The sequence below is a fragment of the Lacerta agilis genome, chromosome 14 (assembly GCF_009819535.1).
Source record: "Lacerta agilis isolate rLacAgi1 chromosome 14, rLacAgi1.pri, whole genome shotgun sequence".
NCBI lineage: Eukaryota > Metazoa > Chordata > Lepidosauria > Squamata > Lacertidae > Lacerta > Lacerta agilis.
This window is the reverse complement of record NC_046325.1, coordinates 26,330,431-26,356,054: the sequence shown is the minus strand read 5'-3', so window position 1 is coordinate 26,356,054 and position 25,624 is coordinate 26,330,431. Positions and strand designations below refer to the sequence as shown.

Here is a 25,624-nt window from a genome sequence, read left to right as displayed (position 1 = left end):
TGAAGTATCTAAATGAATTGCCAACCTGAGCAATGCCGACCTGAGCAGAGACGCCAGTCATGTGCAGCCTGCTTTGAGGGTGGATAATTCTGCTGTGATTCTGTGCCAAGTGTGATTGAACGCTCTGCTGCAGAGATGAGGGAGAATCAGCGAGCCAGTGAAGGCTGGTGGAAAGAGGCAACCTCAGAGCAGGGACTCATACAGGGAGCGGTGGGCAGACTCCATGCAGGCTCCGCCCAGAGAGCCCCGCCCTGCCTCACCCAGCTCACCCCGCCTCCATGGATGGCTTGCCCTGTCCCTGGGCACCTGAGCGACTAGCTACACTGCTGCAGACTCCACAGTATCAAGTACCTAGGAGCCAACTAGGGCTGAGGTCCCTTCACCCCTCTCCCAAGTAAAACATCTGAGGGGGCCTGCCCCCCCCAGTTGATAGGCATTGCCATTCAAATAGTGTGCATGCGCTGCGTCTTGTGATTATTTTATTTGAGCTGGCACCCCTCATCAAGTATTTTGGGTTCTGTTACGTATTTACTTGACCTCGCCACAATAATTTACTAGCATGCACTGGCACAAAGTCTGAGAATTCCTGGGTTAATTCATTCCAGCTCTCCTGTGAGTTTCCTCTTTGCAAGCTAAGGGTTGCTATTCAGCACAGCGCAGGAAGCTAAAGGCTCACCCACACTCCCATTTGTCCTGGGCCTAGAAAGCACGGGTCCAAGTATCTTTTCTGCTTGTCCCATGCTTTCCAGGCTTTCCCTTACTCTTTAGAGCTAAATCGGAACAAACGGCAGTCTGCAGAAAACCCAATTGCCATTTGTTTGGATTTAGCGCCAAAGAGTTTCCCTGGGGGTGGGGGAGCAGCGGGGCAAGCAGAGGTGTGGAAAAACCCTGAGTTGCTCACCATTATTATTATTATTATTATTATTATTATTATTATTATTATTTAAACTTATTAGTCGCTTGTCATCTGAAGGTCTCCAAGTGATTTACAGCAAAGAAAAGTACACAATACATAATATTATAGGGGAAAGGGGGGTATCATATCATACATTAATTTTACATATAACATCTATGGGGGGGGGAACAAGCCACATAAATAGTAGCAAACAATATTAGCAATACCCAAATGATAAACAAATAAATACACTTGATCCACTAATTAGCAAATAAACAAAACCTCAACTTCCCCCTATTTCAAGAATTACTCACCTTGAACCAACAATTCCCACCCCACATTTAAGAAGAAAAAGGAGGAGGAGGAGAGTTTGGATTTGATATCCCGCTTTATCACTACCCGAAGGAGTCTCAAAGCGGCTAACATTCTCCTTTCCCTTCCTCCCTCACAACAAACACTCTGTGAGGTGAGTGGGGCTGAGAGACTTCAGAGAAGTGTGACTAGCCCAAGGTCAACTAGCAGCTGCATGTGGAGGAGCAGAGACACGAAGCCACCAGACTACGAGTCTACCGCTCTTAACCACTACACCACACTGGCTCTCATGTGCTGTCTCTGACACTCATGCAAGCAGAAGCTTGAACGCTGCGAAAATGCAATATTCCTCAAGCAGAACCATTTCCCCACCCGCTGATTGCATAAAAGCCAGAGTTTTGATTTCCACGTTAAACCGATCACCTGAAAATGTTCTAAGCCTTTGTTCAGAGAAGCAGTAAGGAAGTCAACCACTCCTCCATATTCAGGAATTCTGCCTCCTCACACCCATAGATACTTGGAGGGGGAGGCTGGCTGTGCTTACTCAACAGCACTGAGGGGTAGAAAGCACCCCACACTTATTCAGAAGCAGCCTCCTTCCTTGGCAGGCACACACACACACACACACACACACACGTGTGCAGAGTGAAAATGCACACTGTTTTGGGCGGCGTATAACATACTCCTCCAGAATATAATGCAGCAATGCTTTTCAGAATGTGTTCTGGAGAAAATTGGGGCACCTCAGAATCCTATCATTATGTAGACAATGAAATCAATGATGGGTGACAAGCTTCCCTGAAAGAAAGCTGGCGTGTCATTACTGTGAAATTTACTGTGTATTTTGGAATGCTATCTGTTGGACACCTCTTGAGATATCTGAACCAAAGTCTTCATGATGGTTCCTGAGGTCAAGAAGCAGGTTTCTGTCCATGTTTGGCTACGATGGGGCGCCATTTTAAATTAAGATGGAGGGCTGAAGCTTTTGCACAGCACTGATTTTTTGGGGCCACACTCTCTTGGGACCCCCCAAAAAATTTAAAGGGGGGAAAACTGGATGTACATTTCCAAAATACAAGATAAAAAAACAAATAAAATAAAACCTACATACAGCAACAGTGTTTTGTGTTGTGTAGGCTCTTATGATGTAAGTAATGGGCGCTGCCTGCTAGCCTGCTCCCTAAAATATCACTGGTTTGCTCATTTCTATATATAGGGTGCCTACATTCTGTATGGACTGGTTACATGGCAACATGTGCAAATGGCTTTAGATACCTATTAGGTCCATAAATTACTATAGCATATATTCAACAGAAAAAACAACAACAATTTGTTGTTGACAAAGGACAGCTGGACATATAAAGGACCCCCATTACCTTCAGTAGCTTAGGGCCTCATCAAACCTAAATCCGGCTCTGATTAAGAGGCACCTAGTATACCCCCCCCAAAAAAAAAAAAGAATGATGGGGACATGCTACTTGCTTCTCTCTCTCTGATGGGGTCCAAGAGCCCTCCTGCCACCTTCCCAAAGCCTGCCCAACTTTGGGAAGGAGGCAGCAGAGCTCTGGCATCCTGTCAGAGGCCTGGCACCTCCTTCCCAAAGCCCAGGAAGCTTCTGCCCTGTTTAGGGAGGGAAATGCAATACTCATGCGTCCACAATGTTGCCCTTACACTGCACTTGCAAGCTGGCGCCTCTGGCCCTAACTCTTCCTAACTCTTACGAAAAATTTCGCTGCACACCCCTGCACCTAGGAGTCCTGCCTGTGCCACTTCCGTTCCATCAGGATGGAAGAAAGCTGAGATATAAGCATGACAGGCAACCCAACGTCTCCAGGAATCTCTGGGGACAAGGAATTACTATTAAACCAGATATGCCCTTGTATCCTCTTTCACCCAACTTCTCCTTTCCTTTGCATGCCTTCTTCGCCTACGTATAACTGGTGGTACTGACCTGGTATGGAGAACCTTCATCTTCTGCAGCGAACAGGTGAAGAAACAAGAAAAGAAACAAGAAAAGAGAGAAGTGTCAGTAAAAACAAACAACAGAGAGGCATAGAATTGCAACCTGAATTTTCCTCAATCTGAGACAGAAATAGCCAATGTGGTGTCCCTCCAGATGTCGTGGAGGACACCTTCCATCATTCCTGACCATTGACGGTGGCTGATGGGATTTGCAGGCCACCAGGTTGCGGAGGCCTGCTCCAGGACAACGGGAGAGGTGCAAAGGGCTTGATTCGCGCTCATAGGCGCCTCGTGTCAAAGTTGTGCTGGTGGCACAGGGCGTCTAATTCATGCATTCAAGCAGCAACCAGGCAGGTGACCACTTGGCAACTTGACTGTGCGGAGGCAGCTTGGCACAGCAATCTATTTGTGTGACTGGCTCCCCGCATTGGGTTGATTTCAACAGCGCCTCTGCAAACCATGGGAGATCATCAGCATGTTTTTAAACCACCCCAAACAGCACAGTGAGCCCCTTACGCAAACAGCTTTGCTGCATGGAATTGCCTGCAGTCATGTTCAGAGAGTACTTGCTCAGTTGCTTGGATTTATGAACGAGGCTGGAATGTTTTACCTCCTATTCAGCAGTAATAATCTGGTTAAATCCATTATGCCTAGCGTGGGAGCAGCTGCCTCCCTGTAGAAGCTTCATGGGGTCCACTGGTGAATTGAGCTACTGGTGGGCATAAGTCAGTGCAAGCCAAAAGTCTTTTGTAACCGTTCCTTTTTTTTGTGGGGAAGCCACCCCTCTCGCAATCCAACGCACAGGCCTTTCTTCAAAATCAGCAACTGGGAACACAGACCCACCCCACCAATTGTTCCTATTTTCCACGGACAGCCCCGGATTTTCAGAAGCCATCCCGATTTCTGATTTGATCCTGGAATGTCCCGCTTTTCCTTAGGACGTCTCTATTTTCATCAGAGAAATGTCAGAGGGTATGGAGTTATGCAACCCCATAGCCCAGGAGATAAGTGACCCATACAACCTTTAGAAGACATCTGAAGGCAGCCCTGTATAGGGAAGTTGTTTTTTTTAAAAAAGGTTTAATGTTTTATTTTGTTTTTATATGTGTTGGAAGCCACCCAGAGGGGGCTGGGGCAACTCAGTCAGATGGGTGGGGTATAAACAGTAAAATTATTATTATTAATTATTATTATTATTATTTAATAGGAAGTCCCTATTTTCACTGGAGAAATGTTGGAAGGTATTTTGATAGGGGTAGAGCTTCATTTCCAAGAGGAACAGTGCCAGGACTACCAAGCCTGGCTGCTAAAATGCCCTCTTCTCCATAGCTCCTTAAAGATGCATCTGGGCACTTTGCCCTCTGCCCCACCATGTTTTTGGTGGAGAGCCTCTGGCTGCTCAGCTGTTGCTGGACTCCAACTCCTAACAACCCCAGTTTACAAGGCCAATTGCCATGGAAGATGGGAGTTGTAGTCCAGCAAACATCTCGAGGGCTACAAGGTTCCTATCCCTGTTTTTAGATCAGCTGAGCATGGAGTTTAGAACAAGGAGAGGACTCAGAAAGATGGAACTCTGGAACTCACTCTCCAGTGGTTAGCCAAAACCCAGGTTTCATCCTGGGCCTCTGCCAGACCTTTTGGCTTGGAAAAAAATGTTCAACTGCCAGGGATAAACAGTGCTCTCTCTGTGTATCTTGTTTTTCTGAAAATTATCTTCACGTTTTAAAAAAATACTGTTTGTGTCTTGGTTTTGAGCTGCCCAGATCTTCTGTGTGAAGAAGAGCCTCTCCAATTAAACGTGTCCATGATCCCCAAGAGATCAAAACCTTGCGTAATGTGCCTGAGCTCCGCGGAACGCATTTCTGTACGTTTGGCCACAGATCGGTGGTGGAGCACATTCGTTGTTTACATAAGGGCCCAGGTATCTTCTGACAGGGTTGGGAAATACTCCTGCCTAAAGCCCTGGAGGGCCATTGCTTGGTTAGAGCAGGTGACACTGAGTTGGATAGACCAGTGGTTTGAGTTGGCACAAGGCAGCATCCTGCATCTCACATGCTCCTTTCCATCACCAGTATGTAGCTACCTGGAGTTTAGATCTTCCAGAGTGAAAGCAATGGCTTATGGGAATGCATTAGCAAGGGGTCGCCAATCATGGGTACATTTGCAAACAGGTGAAAAAATGTAGGTAACCACCCACACCCAAGGACCAAGCACACCCATTTTACTGGCTACAACAGAGTCACTTCTTTCAAGTCTAATTTAAGGGAGTGTGTGGGCAGCACAGAAGGTCTCTGTGGGCACATTACCACCTAGGTAACCTCTGCATGAACATGGCTAGGAGTGCTTCCTGATTGTCAGGCAGCCGAGGATCCAACCCCCATGGCAGGTTGCCAGGAATGGACAAGACAAGGAAAAATCCTTACCATCTGCATTTATTCAATATTCACAGAGAGAGGCTTGGGAATGTGGCCTCTCGGAATAATGGTGTTGCTCCGAGTGAAACCCCACCCCCTCCGTCGCTCCCACTTCCTCATGAGTTATCGCTATGGGTGCTGGAAAGTGCCCTCTGCCTTTGAGCTCTTTGCTCTCCTACTTTCAAGGTTCATCATGTTCTGGGAGAAGGGGGTGTCTTTGAATGCTTTCTAAAGACACTGAGTCCATCAGCTATTGCTCCCCTGGTGCTTCTTCTTCTTCTTCTTCTTCTTCTTCTTACTCCTCCTCTCCCATAATTCCCCAGCTTTTCCCCTCATCTGCCTCTGAGCTGTGACCTCCCTCAAACCCCTGTTGTAATTCTGAACTGTCTCCTTCTTCTCTGGAAGAGTCAGGCTGGGGAGGTGGTCTACACCACATTCCTCCTCTGCCTAGTTCCTGACACTGATGGGAGTTTGTTGCAGAACTGCTCAGATGTTTTTGCATCGTGGACATATTGCCGCCACCAATGTATCTGCCTTTTAGTGGTTCCACCTGGATTTCAGATCAGTAAAAAAAAAAATGCTTGTTGTGTACGTCCACAATCACACGTGGGTTTTTGTGGCGGGCTGTTTGTTATGTGACATTTCTGTGGGTGGGCTCCGTCGCCACACCGCTGCTTCCATTTGCTCCTCACCTGAGCACAACCATGCCTTTTTTGTTCCTTATGGCAGTGTTTTTCAACCACTGTTCCGCGGCACACTAGTGTGCCGCGAGATGTTGCCTGGTGTGCCGTGGGAAAAATTGAAAAATTACTTTATATATAGTCAATATAGGCACAGAGTTAAATTTTTTAACATTTTCTAATGGTGGTTTAACATTTTCTAATGGTGGTGTGCCTCGTGATTTTTTTCATGAAACAAGTGTGCCTTTGCCCAAAAAAGGTTGAAAAACACTGCCTTATGGGATGCACAGCATGGAGAAAGTGGATGGAGAAAAGTTTTCCTCCCCCCCCTTCTCCTCTCACAATGAAGCTGAATGCTGGAAGATTCAGGACAGATAAAAGAAATTCCAGAAACGCGGGAGATTTCAAGGGGTCAAAATAAAAATAAAAATGGATGTGCCGTGCTATATTAGAAGCAAAAAAAACTTGTTTTGATGAATTGGAAGAGCCGCAAAAAGATTCCATTGAGCACATGGATTGATAATATGGACAGATTAGCTGCACACGAACGAATTGCATGTCGACGCAAAATAATAAGAATGGATAAATATGAAGAAATCTGGAATGAATATTTAAGCGATAAGGCGGATAGCGATGGGAAGTAGGGGGAGGAGAGAGAGGTGGGGAAATATTGTTTAAAAAAAGGTGTAGTCATAGGTATATCAGTGTATTCAAATCTGAATTGTCAAATTGTGTTATTGTTATTATGGTTTTTGTTGTATGTGTCTTTTGCGGTTGATGTTTGTATCGAAAAAATGATTAAATAAATAGAAAGAAAGAAAGAAAGTCCTTCTTCATGCAGTGCATAGTTCAGCAGCGGATCTTGCTCCCACAGGAGGTAGGGATGGCCACAAACCTGGATGATTTTAAAAGAGGATTGGACCAATTCATGGAGGAAAGGGCCATGATCCATGATCTGTGCTCTGCCTTCCCCAGTTGGAGGCAACAAAGCTTCTGAATACCATCTGCTGGAAACCACAGGAGAGGAGAGTGCACATTTGGTCAAATCCTGCTTGCAGGTTTCTCACAGGGTGGCCACTGTGAGAACGGGACGCTTTGCCTGATCCAGCACACTCTTCTTTGATTAAGTGTTTCTATTTCCACTTATTGCTGCTTACTAAAGGCACATCTGAATTTCAGCAAGGCAGCTCAGAGGAAGTGTTCGCTCTGGACCTCTGCACAGTGCATGTATAATAATCCAATAATAATAATAATAATAATACAGAGGTCTTGCGAAAGATACGTCAATCACACGCTCATAAACACTATGTGTGATATAAAGCCTCCCAGTCTGGAAGCACGCAAGGTCTCATTTCAGAAATTAAGCCGCTGTGTGTTAAGACACCCCAATGTGCGCTGTGAGAAACTGCATTCGCGGGGCCCAATTCTGAGTTCCGGAACGGACCCAACCACTGGCAAATTCCAGCTGCAGCTGAGTAACAACGCTGCTCACCCACCGTTCCGACTGTGAAAGTTTCCTGGCCACATAAACATAGCTGGAGGATGTGTTGTGGAATGTTCCTTGGGAGGGAATCAGCCCGTGCAATAGGTAGATTCTGTCCTTCATGCCCTGCCTGTCCCTGTACAACAAGGAAGGCTATTGTCCAGAGAAGGAACTACCAAGGGCTGGAAGGCTGTTCCCCTCTAGCGAGAGATACTGAGGAACATAGTCTTATTTTCCAGCTGCTTGGATGGAACCTTGAGCACAGAAAGAAACTCCAGCGATGAGCTTTCCTGCAATGCAATTTGACAAGCAAGGCTTGTTATGGGGAGGAAGGGGGGCAGCTGGATATTGCCTCTGCTTTCCATGTTGGGGCGGGGGGGGGGGACAGGGGACGGTATTTCCCTTCCTTGGTTCTTAGTTTGCATTTTCCTTACAAAAGATTTCTGAATCTTTAAGTTGTTTAGCATGTGTTTATGCAATATATCACTTATTTTTAAGCAGCTAATGTACTGTAGCAAGCAAAGTGCAAGTAGATAAATAGGTACCGCTCCGGCGGGAAGGTAAATGGCGTTTCCGTGCGCTGCTCTGGTTCGCCAGAAGCAGCTTAGTCATGCTGACCACATGACCCAGAAGCTGTATGCCGGCTCCCTCGGCCAGTAACACAAGATGAGTGCCGCAACCCCAGAGTCAGACACGACTGGACCTAACGGTCAGGGGTCCCTTTACCTTTACCTTTTAATGTACTGTAGCAGCTAAGACTGCGAACTAGCCAGACTCCAGGTTGGGTCTCACCCCAGCCACAAACGCACTAGGTGGGGAAGGGTCACAGCTGAGGGTTCATAAAGAAGGCTGCAGCAGGTTCACGCCCCGACATCTCCAGGTAGGGCTTGTGACAGGGGTCCCCAAACTAAGGCCCAGGGGCTAGATGCGACCAAATCACCTTCTAAATCCCGCCCGCGGATGGTCCAGGAATCAGCGTGTTTTTACATAAGTAGAATGTGTCCTTTTCTTTAAAATGCATCTCTGGGTTATTTGTGGGGCCTGCCTGGTGTTTTTACATGAGTAGAATGTGTGCTTTTATTTAAAATGCATCTCTGGGTAATTTGTGGGGCATAGGAATTCGTTCATTTCCCCCCCCCCAAAAAAAAATATAGTCCGGCCCCCTACAAGGTGTGAGGGACAGTGGACCGGCCCCCTGCTGAAAAAGTTTGCTGACTCCTGGCTTGGAAGAATCCCTGTCTGTGAAGCTGCCAGTCAGCACCTACCGGTTTTCGCCAACCTGAAGGAAGTTGTAATTGAAAACACCTAGAGGGCACCAAGTTGACGAAGGATGCCGTAGACTTTATTCAGCAAGACGGACCAATCATCTGGCTTGATACAAGGCATTTGCCTATACCCCTAAACCACAAAATTCTCGGCTTCTAACTTCTATTTATCTGCAGTTTGGAGATTTTACCAGCCAACCTGACAGAGGTGTGGTTGTTTTGGGGGGCAGGGTAAAGGATTGCTATGGCGTTGTATTTCTGAGTTGCTCTGTAACCAGAGTTCTCTGGCTGACGTCATTTGTACAAATAACAAAAAAAAAAAGCTGTAAAACCAAGGCAATCAAATGTAACAGCTCCAGAACAGCCTTGGGTTACTGGGGTTTACAGACATCTGAACAATTTTGAAACGTTCGGTATGCATCTTATCGTACATATGGAGCAATCTTATAAATCCAGAACAGGAATCAGAAGGAAGGTTGTTTAGCTTGTCCCAAAAAGATTTTTTAAAAAAACACATTTTTGTTCTCAAGAAAACAGTGTCTGGATTATTATTATTATTATTATTATTATTATTATTATTATTATTATTATTATTATTATTGCAAAAGGAGGTCTTTGCCATACAGTCTGTTATCTGTTTTCCTGCCTAACCCCTGCCTGTACCCCTGCTATCTCCAGCTTAAGGATCTAAATCAGGAATGGGGAACATTGCACTCCAGATGTTGCTGAACTACAACTCCCATCAGCCCTAGCATGCATGGCCAATGGTCAGGGATGATGGGATTGTAGTCCAGTGACTTCTGAAGAGCCATAGGTTCCTCACTCTTGGTCTAGATGGGCCAACATTCTGACTTGATATAAACCACTTTTGAATGTTCATACATATTCAAATGCTGCCACTGTGGACGTATATAAGAAAGGCCAAAGGCCTGTCTAGTAGTCCACACTCCAGGCCACCTGTCCTCTTCTCCTTCCCCCATCCTGGCATGATAAGAAGAATTAAGACTCACCAGGGGATGACGTTTCTGACAGCTGGAACAGCAAGGCTGGAGTTGGTCTTCGTCGGCGGATCTGAAACGGAAATCATATGGAGGATTTGTTACGTTTTGCAGAGGAATATGAGAAAGAAAAAGATGGGCAATGCATTCTTTTTTTCTTTTTTCTTTTTTTTAGGGTGAGGTTCTTAGAACACACTGACCCTGCCAATTTTGCCTGTACAAATTCACAAGCCAACTACCCCAAGATCTTCTCTGTGAGACAAGCCTTTGAGCATGTTTGGGAGCTTCAACTAGGGCCCCAATCCTGGATTTGGGAATGATCACAGCGACCACCAATTTCACCCCTGCCCTGTCCTCCTTCAGCCTTGTGGGCACAATTTAAGGTACTGCTTTTGGCTTGCCTCTCCTGTTGCTTCCATGGCCATAGAGGCAAATTAGGGTGCATTCAGACATGGGGAATCGTAGAATCATAGCACTGTAGAATTGGAAGGGACCTCGAGGGTCATCTAGTCCTACCCTCTGCAATGCAGGAATCTTTAGCCCAACATGGGGCTCGAACCTACGACCCTGACCTTAAGAGTCTCCTGCTCTACCGACTGAGCTACAGAGGCTGCATTTGTCTCCCTAGCTGAAATGCCAGCACTTCTGTCCCCGTCCGTAACATTAGTTCCACATCGCATCAACCTGCTGCATTACGAAACTGTGGCTTTTTGACCGATATACCACCGTGTTGTTCTACATTTCATTCCCACCGGTGGGCGTGGTGTGGCTCAACAGCGGACGTCATCGAACACGCCGTTGCCACACCCACCCACCCTTCATGTGCACGTGCACTTCTGTCCCCCCCCCCCCACGATTCACACACGGAAACAGCAGGGAGGACCTCTATGCCAGAACCACACCACCAACCCCACATTTCGTCCTGCAGTTTTCCAGGTTAACGGGGTTGCGGACAAATGAAATTTTCTGGAAGCAATTAACAGGGAGATGAGTGGCTAAATGTCAACTAGATTCTGCTAGGTGGCCAGAGAAGTGGCCTTTGCTTTATGTGAAAGAGGATGTAAAATGCAAAAAAAAAATGATCAGGTAAGGAAACTGGAATAAAGTGCTGTTTGAACGCAGCAGCCCTAGGTAATTGCCAGAGGTGCCCGGATTTCAGGGATGCCTCCCTCGGCTACGTAAGTGGCTTGGGAAGGGAGCCCATGCCTGGATCTTGGGAGGAGGCAGCTGAATTGGCTGGCAAGAGCTGCCTTGCATGCCAGAGAACATGACTGGGTCCCTGCTGGTCTCCATTGGCTGCTCAGAGGGGAGGAAATGAAGACACATCAGATGTGAATGAGGAAAAAAGCATCCAGCTCAACTCTTCATAATCTATTATTGTTATGTTGCTCAACATACAAGAAAACATTGGGGTGGGGAAGAGTTGGAAGGACTTTAATTTCCCTACGAAAACTTAAGACATCCTTTCCCCTCCCTGTGCATTCTTCATTATTTGTGCTTGTGATGATATTGGGGCAGCCTAATAATAATAATAATGATAATAATAATAATAATATGCTACCCTGCTAATCTTGCCCGTGGCTGCAAAAGTTTTGGGGAGTTCACATTGCTTCCTTTTCCGTCAGTGCCTGTTTGGAAACTTCTTGCTGAAACCCCATCACTTTTCGGGTTACCTCTGTTTTATCGTACTCTGCAACATGTTTTTGACACAATCATAGTGGATTATAGGGGGTGGGTTTATTCTGCTTTCATTTGTTCCACGATTCTCCCCCAGTGTTGTTGCTGTCCGGAGGGGCTATGGCGTAACAAAAGCAAGACAGAAATAAACCAGAACATCCGTAGTATGAAAAGTTATGGAATTTCATCAGGGAGTTACAAGGATGTGTACCGATTGGACAGGAAGTATGTGACCAACTCTAAAAAAAACTTTGCAGGAGCAGGCAGCTGGGTTGCGTGTGACCGCCCCAATAGCATAATGAGAACAAATCATTGTGAATGTGCAACAAAGAATACTTCCTGATGTTTTCCACCTTCTTATCAGCATGTGTTTCTGTCATGGTGACTCTGGAGTCAGATTCCTCATCTTCAGGGGATGTGAGTGAATTGCCTGATGCAGAAGGGGAAGGGCATTCAGGGACAGCCCCAGACGTAGGAGTCAACTCCTAGGAGCCAAGGTCCCTTTGGTCCCCCATAAAATATTTGAGGGGCAGGAGCCGGATTTAGGTTTGATGAGGCCCTAAGCTTTCAGGCCGAGGGAGCTGGCGTTTGTCCACAGACAGCTGTCCGGGTCGTGTGTGGCCAGCATGACTAAACCGCTTCTGGCGCAACGGAACATCGTGACGGAAACCAGAGCACACGGAAACACTGTTTACCTTCCTGCCACAGCAGTACCTATTTATCTACTTGCACTGGTATGCTTTCCAACTGCTAGGTTGGCAGGAGCTGGGACAGAGCAACAGGAACTCACCCCGTTGTGCAGATTCGAACCGCCAACCTTCTGATCGGCAAGCCCAAGAGGTTCAGTGGTTTAGACCCCTCGGCCTGAAAGTGAGATGAGCACTGCAACCCCATGGTCGCCTTTGACTGGACTTAAATGTCCAGGGGTCCTTTACCTTTACCTCCACTGCAGTAAGAGGTTATTGGAGAAGGCTGGACCCTTCAAAGTAGAAGGTGGTGTTAACTATTAAGCTGCACCCGCTGCAAGAAGCATTTCATATTTACAATTTTGTGCAGCTGCACTCATGGAATGTATACATATATAGCTGACAGCTTTGTGCAATATATTTTCTATAATCCATTCCCCGCTTACACCAGCTGCCATATATTGGTTAGTCTTCAAACGTCTAAAAAGATTCTCCTTTGCTTTGGTTGCTGTTAGTACCCCTCTACAAAGATTTAACAGTCTCCTGAGATAGCTCAGTCAGTAGAGCATGAGAGTCTTAATCTCAGGGTCATAGGTTCGAGCCCCACACTGGGCATTGCAGGGGGTTGGACTAGATGCCCCACGGAGTCCCTTCCAGTGGAAGGCAGTGAATCTCCCTTTCTCTTACACACACAGAGCATGGATTGGCTAGAACAGGGAGAAAGGGAGATTCACTGTTATACATGCTGTACAGTTGATAGCGTCAACACTGATACAGTTAAGTTCCACTGGTTTCCATGAGAAAGGTTTAAACACGTGCTTAACTCTCACACTCGAAAGTGCATCTTTCTTACAAGATCGTGGCCCTAGAAATTATAATAATTTCTGTAGCACTTTTAGTGTGCAAATTACATTGTGATTGTGCATGTGTGGATGTGGGTGTGCATATCCTTACATACACAAACCCAAGAGATAGGCTGTAAGTATTTGCAAGCCAGTGACTTATTTGCTCAATGCCGCTCACAAAAAACTTCTGGCTGGAGGCTATGTATACAAGTACTATGTGGGCATGTGGAATTAACTAATTAGAGAGAGAGAGAGAGAGAGAGAGAGAGAGTGAAATCTGCATCTAGGTAACTCAAATTCTGAATAAGTGTGCATCTGCAAACACACATATATGGTGTGTTTGCATATTTTGTATCACACATTGTCTTCAGTTGGTCACAGGGAGGAGCAAAGAGTAGAGAGCAGAAGCTCCACCCCCTGATCTCTGGAGATCCTGTTTTTAAGAGCCCTGTTTCTGATTTCAGAGATTCCGCCAGGATTTGTCCTCACACTTCCACTGAGAAGTTTCCAAAGCCATAAGGACCAGAAACCATGGTTGTAAAAAAAACAAAAACAAAAACTGGACAAAAGTTACAATTTTCAAAGTGCTGATTGCACGGTTTAAGTGTGAAATTGCAGAAAGCGCAAAGGCAAGTGTGAAAAGCCGGGATTTGCACCTGATGTGAGAATTTGCTCATTGGAGTAAAAATAAAAGCATGAAAAGAAACTTTGGACGCACACTGAATGTGGGGTGTGCAGGAATATATACTTAAATGTCCATCGTGAAAAAAAGTGCCTATTTTATAAATAAGCTTGGATTCAGGGGTGGTTGTGCAAGAAGAGCGAACAGGGCACATCTGGGCATGTATGTGCACCTGTGGAAGAAGGAAATAAAGTGCATGTCAAATGCATTAACTGTATTTTCCTGGTTGGGTTCATTAGTTCATTTTGGTCTTGCATTCACAGGTGTTACTTGCATGCAAGTCACTTAAATCCCTACGTAAATACACAACGCTTCATTCCTATCTCACTTCAAATACTCAATTCTCTTACTTAGCTGGTCCATACACCCCACTCTTCAACAGGTTTCTGGGAAGGCTTACAAAAAGTTAAAACTGCAATGATGCAAATCGCAAGAAAACTCTTAACACGTTTTTTAAAAAGGGAGCACTAAAATGCTCAGAGTGGGAGCCACACAAACATTCAATATAAGAAATATGCATCGTACAAAGGGCATTTCATAGACGCACTTAACCTGAGGACTTGGAAATAAGTCCCACAGATTTCAGCAAGTCTTCCTTCCCTGTAATATATATTTTTAAGACCGAAGTTCCTGTGTTTCCCGTCTCTCTCTCTGTCTCTCTCTCTGAGCACATTGGATGTGCTTATTTGCATTGCAAGTTGAAAGACTGCATGCGAGAGACTCTGGCAAATCAGTGCCAGCTCACACTTCCCAGCAACTTGATCCCTAAGTCCCAAGCCGCCTCTGCCGCCACCCTGACCCTAACCCTTGTCCCCCTTACCATTTCCACCGCTCTGGGGTCCAGCTGGCTAGGGGGAGCAGGCACAGAGAACTGGATCTTCTTCCTCTCCTTGGGGTCCATTGTAGCAGAGCCCGTGTCTTCTTCCAGCCTACGCCAAGGAAGACCCCCCCGACTCACTTTGCCCCTCTTGTGAAGGATGGGGATGGGGGTCTCTTGATCTCTTGCCAGCAGCCCTCTTCTGGATCCAGCTCCCTTGGAGAGACGGACCCCCCCTTAACAGCAGCCACAGCAGCAGAGGTGCCCGGTGCCAACTTCCCTTTCTGCGAAAGGCAACTGAGGGTAGCTGAGCTCAAACCTCATTCCTGCTGCGTTGGGGAACTGTGTAGGTAGAGACGCGAGGGCAGGAGGAGGCAGGGAAGAGAGAAGGTGGGAGGGGGTGGGGAGAGGAGGGGAGGGGAGGGGCAGCTGGCTGCTCTCCAGCGGCAATCTGAATTATTTAATCCTCTTCTCCCAAGGCAGGTGGGCAACAGGAGGACTCAGCCTCTTAACAAGCCCTCGGCTGGGTGCCCATTAAAAGGACGCCAGTCAAAAGATGCCAACTGCACCGCCTTCAGCTGTGTGTGTGAACGAGCAGAGCTCTGGAGGTGACCAGGAAAAGAAAGCAAACACCCAAAGTTGGCTCTTTTGGCAAGGCTTCGATTCATTAGCCTGAGAGGATCCCCCTTTCTTTAGGTTCAGGTCTTCAGCCCCAGGACATACTGAAATGGAAAGGTTTGAAATAATGAGGAAGAAAAAGAGAGTGCCTCTGAACATGTGCAGAGTGCTTTAGTGCTGGCACCTTTTATTTATTACTGTATTTTTCCATGTATAAGATGCCCCCTATTTTTTTTTGGAACCTTTTTCTTTAAAAATAAAAACAAAATCTTTAGGGCTGCCATATCTCTAGAAGTGAAAATCCAGACGATCGATAGTGGCGGCAAGTTTCTCACCTTTGGGGGGGGGGCAATCGATCTCAAAGTTTTTTAACCAAAAAACCCCACACAAATAAAGCAAAAACAAAACGAAACGTTTTCTTATACACAGAAAAATATGGTAATTTTTACATTCACAACCCATGTTTTATATACCCCCCCCCCCACACAAAGAGCTCAAGGTTCTCCTCCCCCATTTTACTCTTACAGCAACCCTGTGAGGCAGGCTAGGCTTGAGAGGCACTGATTGGCCCAAGGCCACCTAGTGAAGTTTTTTGACTGAGTAGGGATTAGAACCCTGATCTTGCAGTTCCTGGTCCATAAATCTTTTGCACTGGATTATCATACTCCTACCCTTGTCTCCATCCCACTTTTTAAAAAAGCTTAGTTTTTAAAAGAGAGAGAAAGAACTTTTGCTTGCAGAACTGCAGGGCAAACAGTGAATCAGAGACCCCAGCCACCAGTGTAATTTGCTCAGAGACCTAAATCCATCTCTGTATATATAAAGGGGCACGTGCAAATTTTATCCTCACTTTTTTTTGGTTATGGGTTTAGGCTCTTTTAACTACCTACCTGTGCTCTCACCTCACTCTCATCAGTGGGTGACCGCAAGCAGCCTACGAACACCTGGGAGCAAGAGCTATGCCAGGCATTGGCTATGAGAGGGCTTTCCTTGAACAGCAAGATTCGGCTCCAGCTCCCACCAGCCAATGGGTGGTAAAGCCCAAGGCTGCTTTCCCTTGCTGACACACCATCTGGAGCAGGCTTTAAGGCTCCTGGTTGTGCATGGGCAACAGTGTTTCCACCTGCCCCGTACCTGAAGTCATAGGTGTGACATCATATGACAGCAGGTACATGGGGGGGGGCGCAGACATACTTTCTTTAGGGAGTTCAAAGTGGCGTACATACTTCTCGACAGCCTCTTTTTATATTCTCACAAAATACCCGGTGGGGTAGGTAATGCTGAGAAAATAGTGCCCTTAATTCTGAGAGATGCAGAATTCAACAGGTTTCACGTGAATGGGTTAAAACGCCAGAGCCGGACCCTTTACAGAAGCCATCCCAGTTTCTGATTTGCTCCTGGAATGTCCCACTTTTCCTTAGGATGCTCCTATTTCCATCAGAGAAATGTTGGAGGGTATGGAGTTATCCAACTCCTGAGCCATCTGAAAGCAGCCCTGCATAGGGAAGTTTTTATATGTTTAGTGTTTTATTATGTTTTAAGGTATGTTGGAAGCTGCCCAGAGTGGCTGGGGCACCCAATCAGAAGGGTAAGTGTATTATTATTATTATTATTATTATTATTATTATTATTATTCTCATCGAATAGGACATCCCTGGTTTCACCAGAGAAATGTGGGATGGATGGCCTGTGGCCCTCCAAATTTTGTTGGACTACAATTCCCATCATCCCTTACATGCTGGGTTGATGGGAGCGGGGAGTCCAGCAATATCTGAAGGGATATCCTAGACAGGGAGAAACAATTACCCCTTATATGCCCTCAAGTCAAACCAACTGGAGACACACTCCCCCCGGAAAGAGCCCCATTTTCAAAGCATCCAGGAAAAAGGTTTAAAAAACACTGTGATGCGATATCTCCCTGGAGCACAGTCCTCTCCTACTCTCATAACAAAACTTGGGCATTTGTACAGTCTCTGTCCAAAGTTCAAACATCCGCTTGACCCCTTTGTCCATTTTCAAGTGGGGGATGATAGATGCAAAACAAATTGTAATGTGATAACCTGGAATGAAGGCTCCCAGCCATTGAGATTTACTCATTTATTCTGCTTCTGTCATTTATTGGAGATATGAAAGGCACTGAAACCTTGGGTGCACACTGTACCTTTAAGGCACATTTGAAGCACATTCTATCCCTCAAAGAATTCTGGGACCTGTAGTTGAATTGGAACTCTGTGAGGGGTAAAAATACAGGGCCCAGAATTCTTTGAGGGAAAGAATGTACTTTGAATGTGCTTTAAAGCTATAGTTTGTATGGAACGCTGACCAAAAAAACCTGCTCACATTCTTCTCTGGGTTCTGGGATGTCCCGCAATAAACTTTTTTATTTTGTTTGATGATTTAAATAATTTCAGGCTACTTTCAGCATACCTAAAACAGCAGACAAAACATTAAAAGCAGAGCGAGGGCCCTTCCCCATGTTCTTAATGAGTATTTATGCTTGTTATGCTATGGTTTTCCCAGTAGTGATGTATGGAAGTGAGAGGTGGACCATAAAGAAGGCTGGTCGCCAAAGAATTGATGCTTTTGAATTATGGTGCTGGAGGAGAGTATTGAGAGTCCCATGGACTGCAAGAAGATCAAACATATCCATTCTGAAAGAAATCAGCCCGGAGTGCTCACTGGAAGGACAGATCCTGAAGCTGAGGCTCCAGTACTTTGGCCACCTCATGAGAAGAGAAGACTCCCTGGAAAAGACCCTGATGTTGGGAAAGATGGAGGGCACAAGGAGAAGGGGACAACACAGGATGAGATGGTTGGACAGTGTTCTTGAAGCTACCAACATGAGTTTGACCAAACTGCGGGAGGCAGTGGAAGATAGGGGTGCCTGGTATGCTCTGGTCCATGGGGTCACGAAGAGTCGGATACGACTGAACGACTGAACAACAACAATGCCATTGGGGCGGTCATTAGCATCCTGCTTTCAATACTATTTGTACCTGCAATTTTTTTCGGGTGCTTATACTGCTTCATTTCCAACCAGTGCATATCCTGTAACATCCTGCTGAAATCTGCTAACTTTCCATGTCACAAATGTTCTTGGTTGGGTTTTTTTTTGGTCCCACTGTAGCCCCTCCAGACAAGCAATAGCATGGTAGCATTGAGGAAGCATCACAGAACAACTAATAAAGCAGAACAAATCCACCAGCAAAGCACTGTTGCAGAATACACCCATGTTGCAGAATACACCCATAATAAAACATGAGTCTGGAGGGGCTTTACTTGGGTCACTAAGTTTATATCAGAAAGGCAAGAATAAACACAAGAGTAAAGGTGAACCACTAAGATTGTTAGGGTACTGAATTCTGTGCTCGACATCAGATCTGTGTGATGAAAGTGCAGAATCAATACATATAGCCCAGCCTGCAGCCAAAGCCCTCACCCATGGCTCAACTTTTTTCTGTCTGTCATGCTCTGCCTTTTAAAATCTTCTGTCACCACCTTTTTCTCCATTGTCTTTCATTTCTACATTCCTCGGGAAACAGAGGCTGTCAGCACAATCCTATACATGTTTGCTCAGAAGTGAGACCCGTGAAAGCAAATGTGCACAGCACTGCAGCCTGTGACAATGGATAGCTCAGTTGGTTAGAGTGTGGTGCTGATAACACCAGGGTTTGCAGGTTCGATCCCCGTAAGGGACAACTGCGTATTCCTGCATTGCAGGGGGTTGGTCTAAACCAGAGCTTTCCAAACCGTGTGTCGCGACACGTTAGTGTGTCGGCTGCAGTGTGTGTCACGCTCCTCGCGGGGCTGGAAAGGGGTTAGTTTAACCTCCGGTTTGCTAGTAAAACTAAATTACTGTGTTGTGAAACGATGCATGTCTAACCAGTGTGTCACCAACATGGAAAGTCTGTAAATCTCTGGAGCAGATGATCCTCAGGGTCCCTTCCAACACTACGATTCTTTGATACAACACCTTGCCCTCTACTGGTGCCCAGTAACTCCATTAAATGGTGGTGCCCCCCTAAAACAGCTTGCCCAGGGCGCAAGCCGCTCTGGACATTGTGGCATTGACTTACAGCAAGCAAGATGTGCACAGCAAACTGGAAAACCTTGGCTTCAGAAGCCACCTCCACAAACAAGCTTAGTGAGCTTGCAGGCTCCAGTTTAATCCGGGTGGCCCATTCTAACCCAACAGCCACATCGTTCCTTGTTTGGCTTGGGTATTTATTCTGGAGGCGTCTGACAAAATAAAATAAGCCCCAGGAATTGGTTGTGACCCAACAGGAGGGGGGAAAAACACTTGGTGCTGGCAGAAGGAGAAGTCAGGGCAACAGCATTGCCCAAGGCGACGGAGGTGTGAGAACATTTCCCTTTGTGGATTTCATTGATGCTTGGAGAAGTCGTTTTAACATCCCATTGCCTACTAGCATTAGTAGCATTTATTTTGTGCAAAGCAACCAAGGTGAGACCCTGCCCCAGAGAGCTTACCAGTGGCAGGGGGACAATGCAGCCAGTGTTTAGTATTTTTAAGTCCCAGTGATTGCAGTAGGAAGCAAAAGGATTATAAATGGATGGTTTTCAAACACAACATGCCCACCGTTTCAAATAGTTAGGGCTCTATTTAAAATGAATGCTCTGATCCAGAAAGGGAACACTTAAATCACAAATGTCCTTACTTTGGTATAGGCTGTTTTGAATTCTCCTTCGGAAAGAATAAGAAACTGGTTGCCCCCCACAATCAATATCTGTGTCGACAAATCCGCTCCACTTCCTCGTGGGGCAGAGTTGCGGTGGACCGCGGAGCCGCTCTCCCCACTTCCTGTTGGGCGGGGGCTCCCTTTCAAAAGGTGAGGCGTGAGCCGAGAGACTTCCTTTCGGCTCGCTTCCTCGGATCTCCCACTCTCCCTCCCTTCCCTGTAGGCAGGTTTCACACTATGGCCTTGCTTTGGACTTCGGTTGGTCACCTGCCCTTGTCAGGGGCCTGGTAGGAATTTTTCCACTTGGCAGATTGGCTGGGCCATTTGGTTTTCACCTACCACTTAGCAATCGTCACAACTTTGTAAGGTGGTGGTTAGGCATTGAGTGACCTAATGATGGGGGAGGGGAGGCCTGGCCATCGCCTGCCCCTCCAAGCTTAAGGGTAGTTCGTTAAAGGAATCCGGGGGTGTGGGATCTTGTCCGAAGCCCGGGGCGGGGCTAGGGCCATGCCACGACCCCATTGGAACCCAGGGGGAACTCGAGTTGGTCTGAATCGACGGGGCTCCCCCTATCAGTGCTTTACCCTTACTGGACTTCCTGCTCTGCGGGCAGGAGTCAGATATAGTCAGGTCCACTCAATGCCTAAGCCAATACCGCTCACATGCTGTAACCAATAAAGTTGTGGCCAAATTTGCCCAATAACATTAACCTTATATTCTGTGTCCTGGTGTTTTTATTTCATTCCCAGGAGGGCGGCTTTGGGGTCTCGACACGCAACACTTTCTGCAAAGTTCAAGAGGGTGGGATTTGGGTGCTGTTGACCCTTCTGAGCAGGGATGGAGAGCCTTTGAACCTCCAGAGGTTGCGGGACTTGATCTCCCATCAGCCCCAGCTAGCATGGCCAACAGCAATGGAAGATGGGAATTGTAGTCCACCATTATCTAGAAGACCACAGGTTCCTCATCCCTGGGTTAACACAAAGCTCAGGGCCGGCCTGTCCATGAGGCAGACTGCGGCAGCCGCCTCAGGCAGCAGAATCCAAGGGGCGCCTCCACTGCCATGCCCCCTTCCTCTGCCACCAGAGGAGAGGCTATGGCGGCTCCCGGTGCAATCTTGTGTGACCCAGGTAAGCAAAGCTTCATTGGGGGGTGGGCTGCGCTTTGTGTTGCGTGTGCTCAGGGTGGCACCTTCTCATTTCGCCTCAGGTGGCAAAACAGGTTGGGCCATCCCTGACAAAGCTGGTTGGAACAGGACAGGCTTTCTGAAGAAGTCAACTTTCAGGAGGAGAAAATGAGTCTGTGGACCTATCAACAGTTAGGGAATGTGTTAACATTATTAGTTACTATTACAGGAGAAGACAGCCTCGCCATAAGCCAATCTAACAACCTGGGGGGGATATCATTTCCCACTTCAATGTATGGCCGTCAGGCTCTGTGCATGAGCAAAACCCAACCGAATCTTCTTATTAGAAATTTCACAGGGGTCCAAGCTTATCCCGGTAACCAGTATTCTAACTTATGGCAGTCCCCGTCAGAATTCTGGTAAAACAGTTTACCACCCCAGTGCCCCCATTCGTAAATGTTTTGTGGTAAATTTTTTTTGTTTTTTGTTTTAAAAAGAACTCTGCTAGGTTCCGAGATCTCTGTCCCTTTCCAAGGGATCTCCCAGAAGCAGAAAAATCCCACAACTTGGCGGGCACGATTCATTACAGAACGTTTAGCCTGGCTCAGAAAAGCAGGGATGAAAGTCCCTCAGCAGCTGAAACTCTGGGATTTTTCAAGGCAACTCAACTGCCTCCATGGCTGGCTTCCAACCGTTCTAGCAAGAAGAAAAATATTTACCCTGACAGAAACGTCCAGCCAGAAGCTCCGCTCTGTTTTCAACATACCTGGACTGTTGTCAAAAAAAGAAGAAGAAGAAGAAGAAGAAGTTTTGTGTGTGGGAGCAAATCTGTCTGTTCTCTTTATATATTTTTAGAGGGATGTGGGCAAATGAGAGAGGATTCCAGGCTGCGGCCTTCTCTGTGTTATAATTAAGATGCCCTCTTGCTCTGCTGGACAAAATGGGGAAAATATCGCTACAGCTCATTTAATGAAAGTGCTGGCTCCAGGTTTTGTGAGGGGTCGCAAAACACCCACTAGACACCCACTAGTCTACCCGCTGACTATTACAAACCCTCCAAGTGTCCCTACTGCCCAGGGACAGCCCAGGATTTACAGAAGGATTTACAGAAGCCATCCCGGTTTCTGATCTGATCCCAGAATGTCCCGCTTTTCCTTAGGATGTCCCTATTTTCATTGGACAGTAGCGGGTTATGTGACCCCCAAGCCTAGGAGATAAGTAGGAGATAACTCTAGAGCCTTTAGAAGACACCTGAAGGCAGCCCTTTATAGGGGAGTCTTTTAATATGTAATGTTTCATTATGTTTTTATATATTTTGGAAGCTGCCCAGATGTGTGGGAGGGGTATAAATAATAAAATCATCATCATCATCATCATCATCATCATCATTATTATGGAATAGGATATCGCTGTTTTCACTGGGGAAATGTTGGAGGGTATGCTGTCAGTGTTGCCAACTGCTCCTGCTCCTCTGCCTCATCGGCTTGCTCTTGCTAGGCAAAACCAAGGAGCAAGCAGCCAGTGGGAGCTACCCAGAGGAGGAGGGTCCATTGGGGCAAAAGGGGCACTGACCCACTGAACCCAGTCTGCTCTCAGCCGGCCTCCCTATTTACAACCAATCTGGAGGTTGTCACTGCCTGGCAGCCCCCTCCCTCTCCTTCATCTCTGTGTTGCCCTTGCAGAACTCTGTAGTGAAGGGGATGGGAATGGTAGTCTGACAACATGTCCTAGCTCCCCGCCGCTGCTCCACCACGTGCGACTGCACACGAGGAAAATGACACAACTCCTAAGATTTCCCTGAAAGGCAATGATTTGCCAGGGCCCCCTGGAGAGTATGAGAGATGTGAGAGACACTGAACAGTTCATGCATTCCTTATTATCAGAGCTATGTATAGACTCAGGCCTATATACAGGTGAAACTCGAAAAATTAGAATATCATGGAAAAGTTTGTTTATGTAAGCAATTGTTTTCATTAGCTACTGGAGTTCAATATTTGAGATAGACTCATGACATGCAAAGCGAGATATGTCAAGCCTTTATTTGTTATAATAGTGATGATTATGGCGTGCAGCTGATGAAAACCCCAAAGTTGAGATTGTTAATTTGGGGTTCTCATCAGCTGTACGCCATAATCGTCACAATTATAACAAATAAAGGCTTGACATATCTCGCTTTGCATGTCATGAGTCTCATATATTAGTTTCACCTTTTAAGTTGAATTACTGAAAGAAATGAACCTTTCCACGATATTCTAATTTTTCGAGTTTCACCTGTATAATTGAATATATTTTATATTTTAAAAAGCTGCACCCAGAAAATCTGTATTCTTTCACTTTAATGAAGAACGTTTAAATTGCGAATGGGGAACCTTAGCTGTTCAGATGTTGCTGGGCTCGTAACACATATCAGTCCCAACCAGCATGCCCAATGGTCAGGGATAATGGAAGTTGTACCCTGACAACATCTGGCTTGTGGCAGCACAAGTCTCTCCCACCCACCCTGATTTGTGCCACAGAGGCTGCAATGCTATGCACACTTTGCTGGGAGAAAGCCTCACAGAGTAGATTGGGGCTTACTTGTGAGTAAATATGCAGCTGGGCCATGATGGGACTTGGCACGGAAAAGCAGCGGGTGGGGGAAAGGGTTAAACAGCCTCCAGCCTACCTTTCGAAATCTCCCCTCCCCAAGCTGCATTTCTGGGGGGGGGGGAACTGTTGGGTTTTTCTTTCCTGCATGGTTGTATATAATGTTTAATAAGGCACTTGATAAACTAAGAGTAACTTTCCATTTTTTAAAATACATGTTATTATATCTTAAGTGGAATTTAATAATGCTATTGTTCCTCTGGATTATAGAGCTTTCTCTACCACTGAAATACAGTCTCATCATAGGCTGTTCTAGTTTGTCTGTTTGCCTGCAGGCAGCTCCTTCCTTTGCACCAGCCCTCAAAGAGCAGTCTTTCATGGATTCCCACTCAGGCACACCATTTCCTGGCCAATGCAAGGCTTGAACAATCTCAGAAAACTCCATCTCTGGGGTTGCTTCTATGTTTGTTTGTTTGTTTCTGCTGGGCCATCCCTACCATTTGCTAGAATGAGGCGGCTGCCTCAGGCAGCTAATTCTGGGTGTCATGAAAGGGCATCAAATGGCTAACTAATTTATAGTTGCTGTACTTTTACTGTGAGGGTGAGAGGGATTTTCTGCCTCAGCTTGCCAAAATAAAACTTGCCTCATCTTGGGTACGATGCATCCTGACTTGAGAAGGGGGAGTCCCACTTGTTGTTTCTGCATGCGGCCATCAAGGCCTTTTTGGTGGCCCTCAGCAACATTGGACACCTCACCCCGCAGCCTTCCCAAAGCCAAAACTGGTGCTATTAACAGTAACTCTTCTAGTTGGTTAATTGGTTCAGCAACTTCTATGCACATGATGGGTGATGCTAGTTATTTCCCCCAAGAGTTAAATGATACCTAATCAGAGGCAGCTACAGTTGCAAATGGCAACAAAATATCTGTGAAAGGAAGAGGAGCAGGTTACTTAATTGAGAAGGGGATTGTAACAAAAACACGGGGGCCTAATTTGAATAGTAGAGTGCCTGGTATCTGGTGGGCAGACCAAAGCACTCATCAGGAGAGCTATGAGATTCAGGTGAGGGTCAGATGCCTTGTCAATCCCAGCACATATATAATAGGAAGACCCAGCCTGCCCAGGGTCAGATGCCTTGTCAATCCCAGGACCCCACAAAAGGTTTACAAAGTTCAGTTATTGCAAAAGTTTTCCAGTGTTAATTTTATGCATTTTTAAAAATCACCATGGTATTTAACAATAATATCTTATGTCCTTTAGAGGAGAAATTGTGAATTGCAGAATTTTAAATTTTAAATTCCCATCATCATCCTTGGCTTATAACACTCTTCCATTTTCTTCTAGTTGTCAGGGTGAGGGATGTGGAGGGGCCTCAAAAGTGGAGTAGCCTAGGGCCTTTCCATCTAAATCCAGCCCCAGAGATGGCCCATCAACACCTGAAAGGCCACTAGAGATGTTCCAGAGATCACCACAATCTTGTGGTTTTAAAATGCCCAGTGTTGACTCACACTAGTAAACATCCTTTCACATGCTTCTGTGTTTTGCCTCTTTTTCCTTCGGCTCTTTGAGGATTTCCCCTTTCCCCAGGATAGCGAGCAAAAGAACTTCCCATCCGTTGCTATCCAGAGAGCCCATCGCAGGTGGGCACAGCAGAGCTGTGAGTCACCCAGGGCCCTCTGGAGAGGCACACTCTGCCCGCATGTAGTACAAAAGTTGGAGGTGGGAGAGAGAAAGCCTGCCAATTATACCTGCCTGGTTATACAATCCTCACAGCTTTGGAGAGAAGCTTGAAAGCGTGAAGGCAGCATATCTCTCTCTCTCTCTCTCTCTCTCTCTCTCTCTCTCTCTCTATATATATATATATATATATATATATATATATGCC

General features: G+C 46.2%; 1 protein-coding gene across 2 annotated transcripts in view; it reads right to left on the bottom strand.

Moving 5' to 3' along the window:
- PPP1R1B (protein phosphatase 1 regulatory inhibitor subunit 1B) overlaps positions 1-15,104 on the bottom strand; it is a 57,634-nt gene extending 42,530 nt beyond the window's left edge. Inside the window, exons 1-3 of one of the 2 annotated variants that reach the window (XM_033169834.1) lie at positions 14,720-15,104; positions 10,022-10,082; positions 3,159-3,181 (exon numbers count right to left, since the gene is read on the bottom strand). In XM_033169834.1, coding sequence (XP_033025725.1) covers positions 3,159-3,181; positions 10,022-10,082; positions 14,720-14,800 — 165 coding nt within the window. In that variant the 5' untranslated portion in view covers positions 14,801-15,104. The remainder of the gene's footprint in view (positions 1-3,158; positions 3,182-10,021; positions 10,083-14,719) is intronic. The other variant, XM_033169833.1, reaches the window with a different exon arrangement.
- Between the last annotated feature and the right edge of the window lie 10,520 nt (positions 15,105-25,624).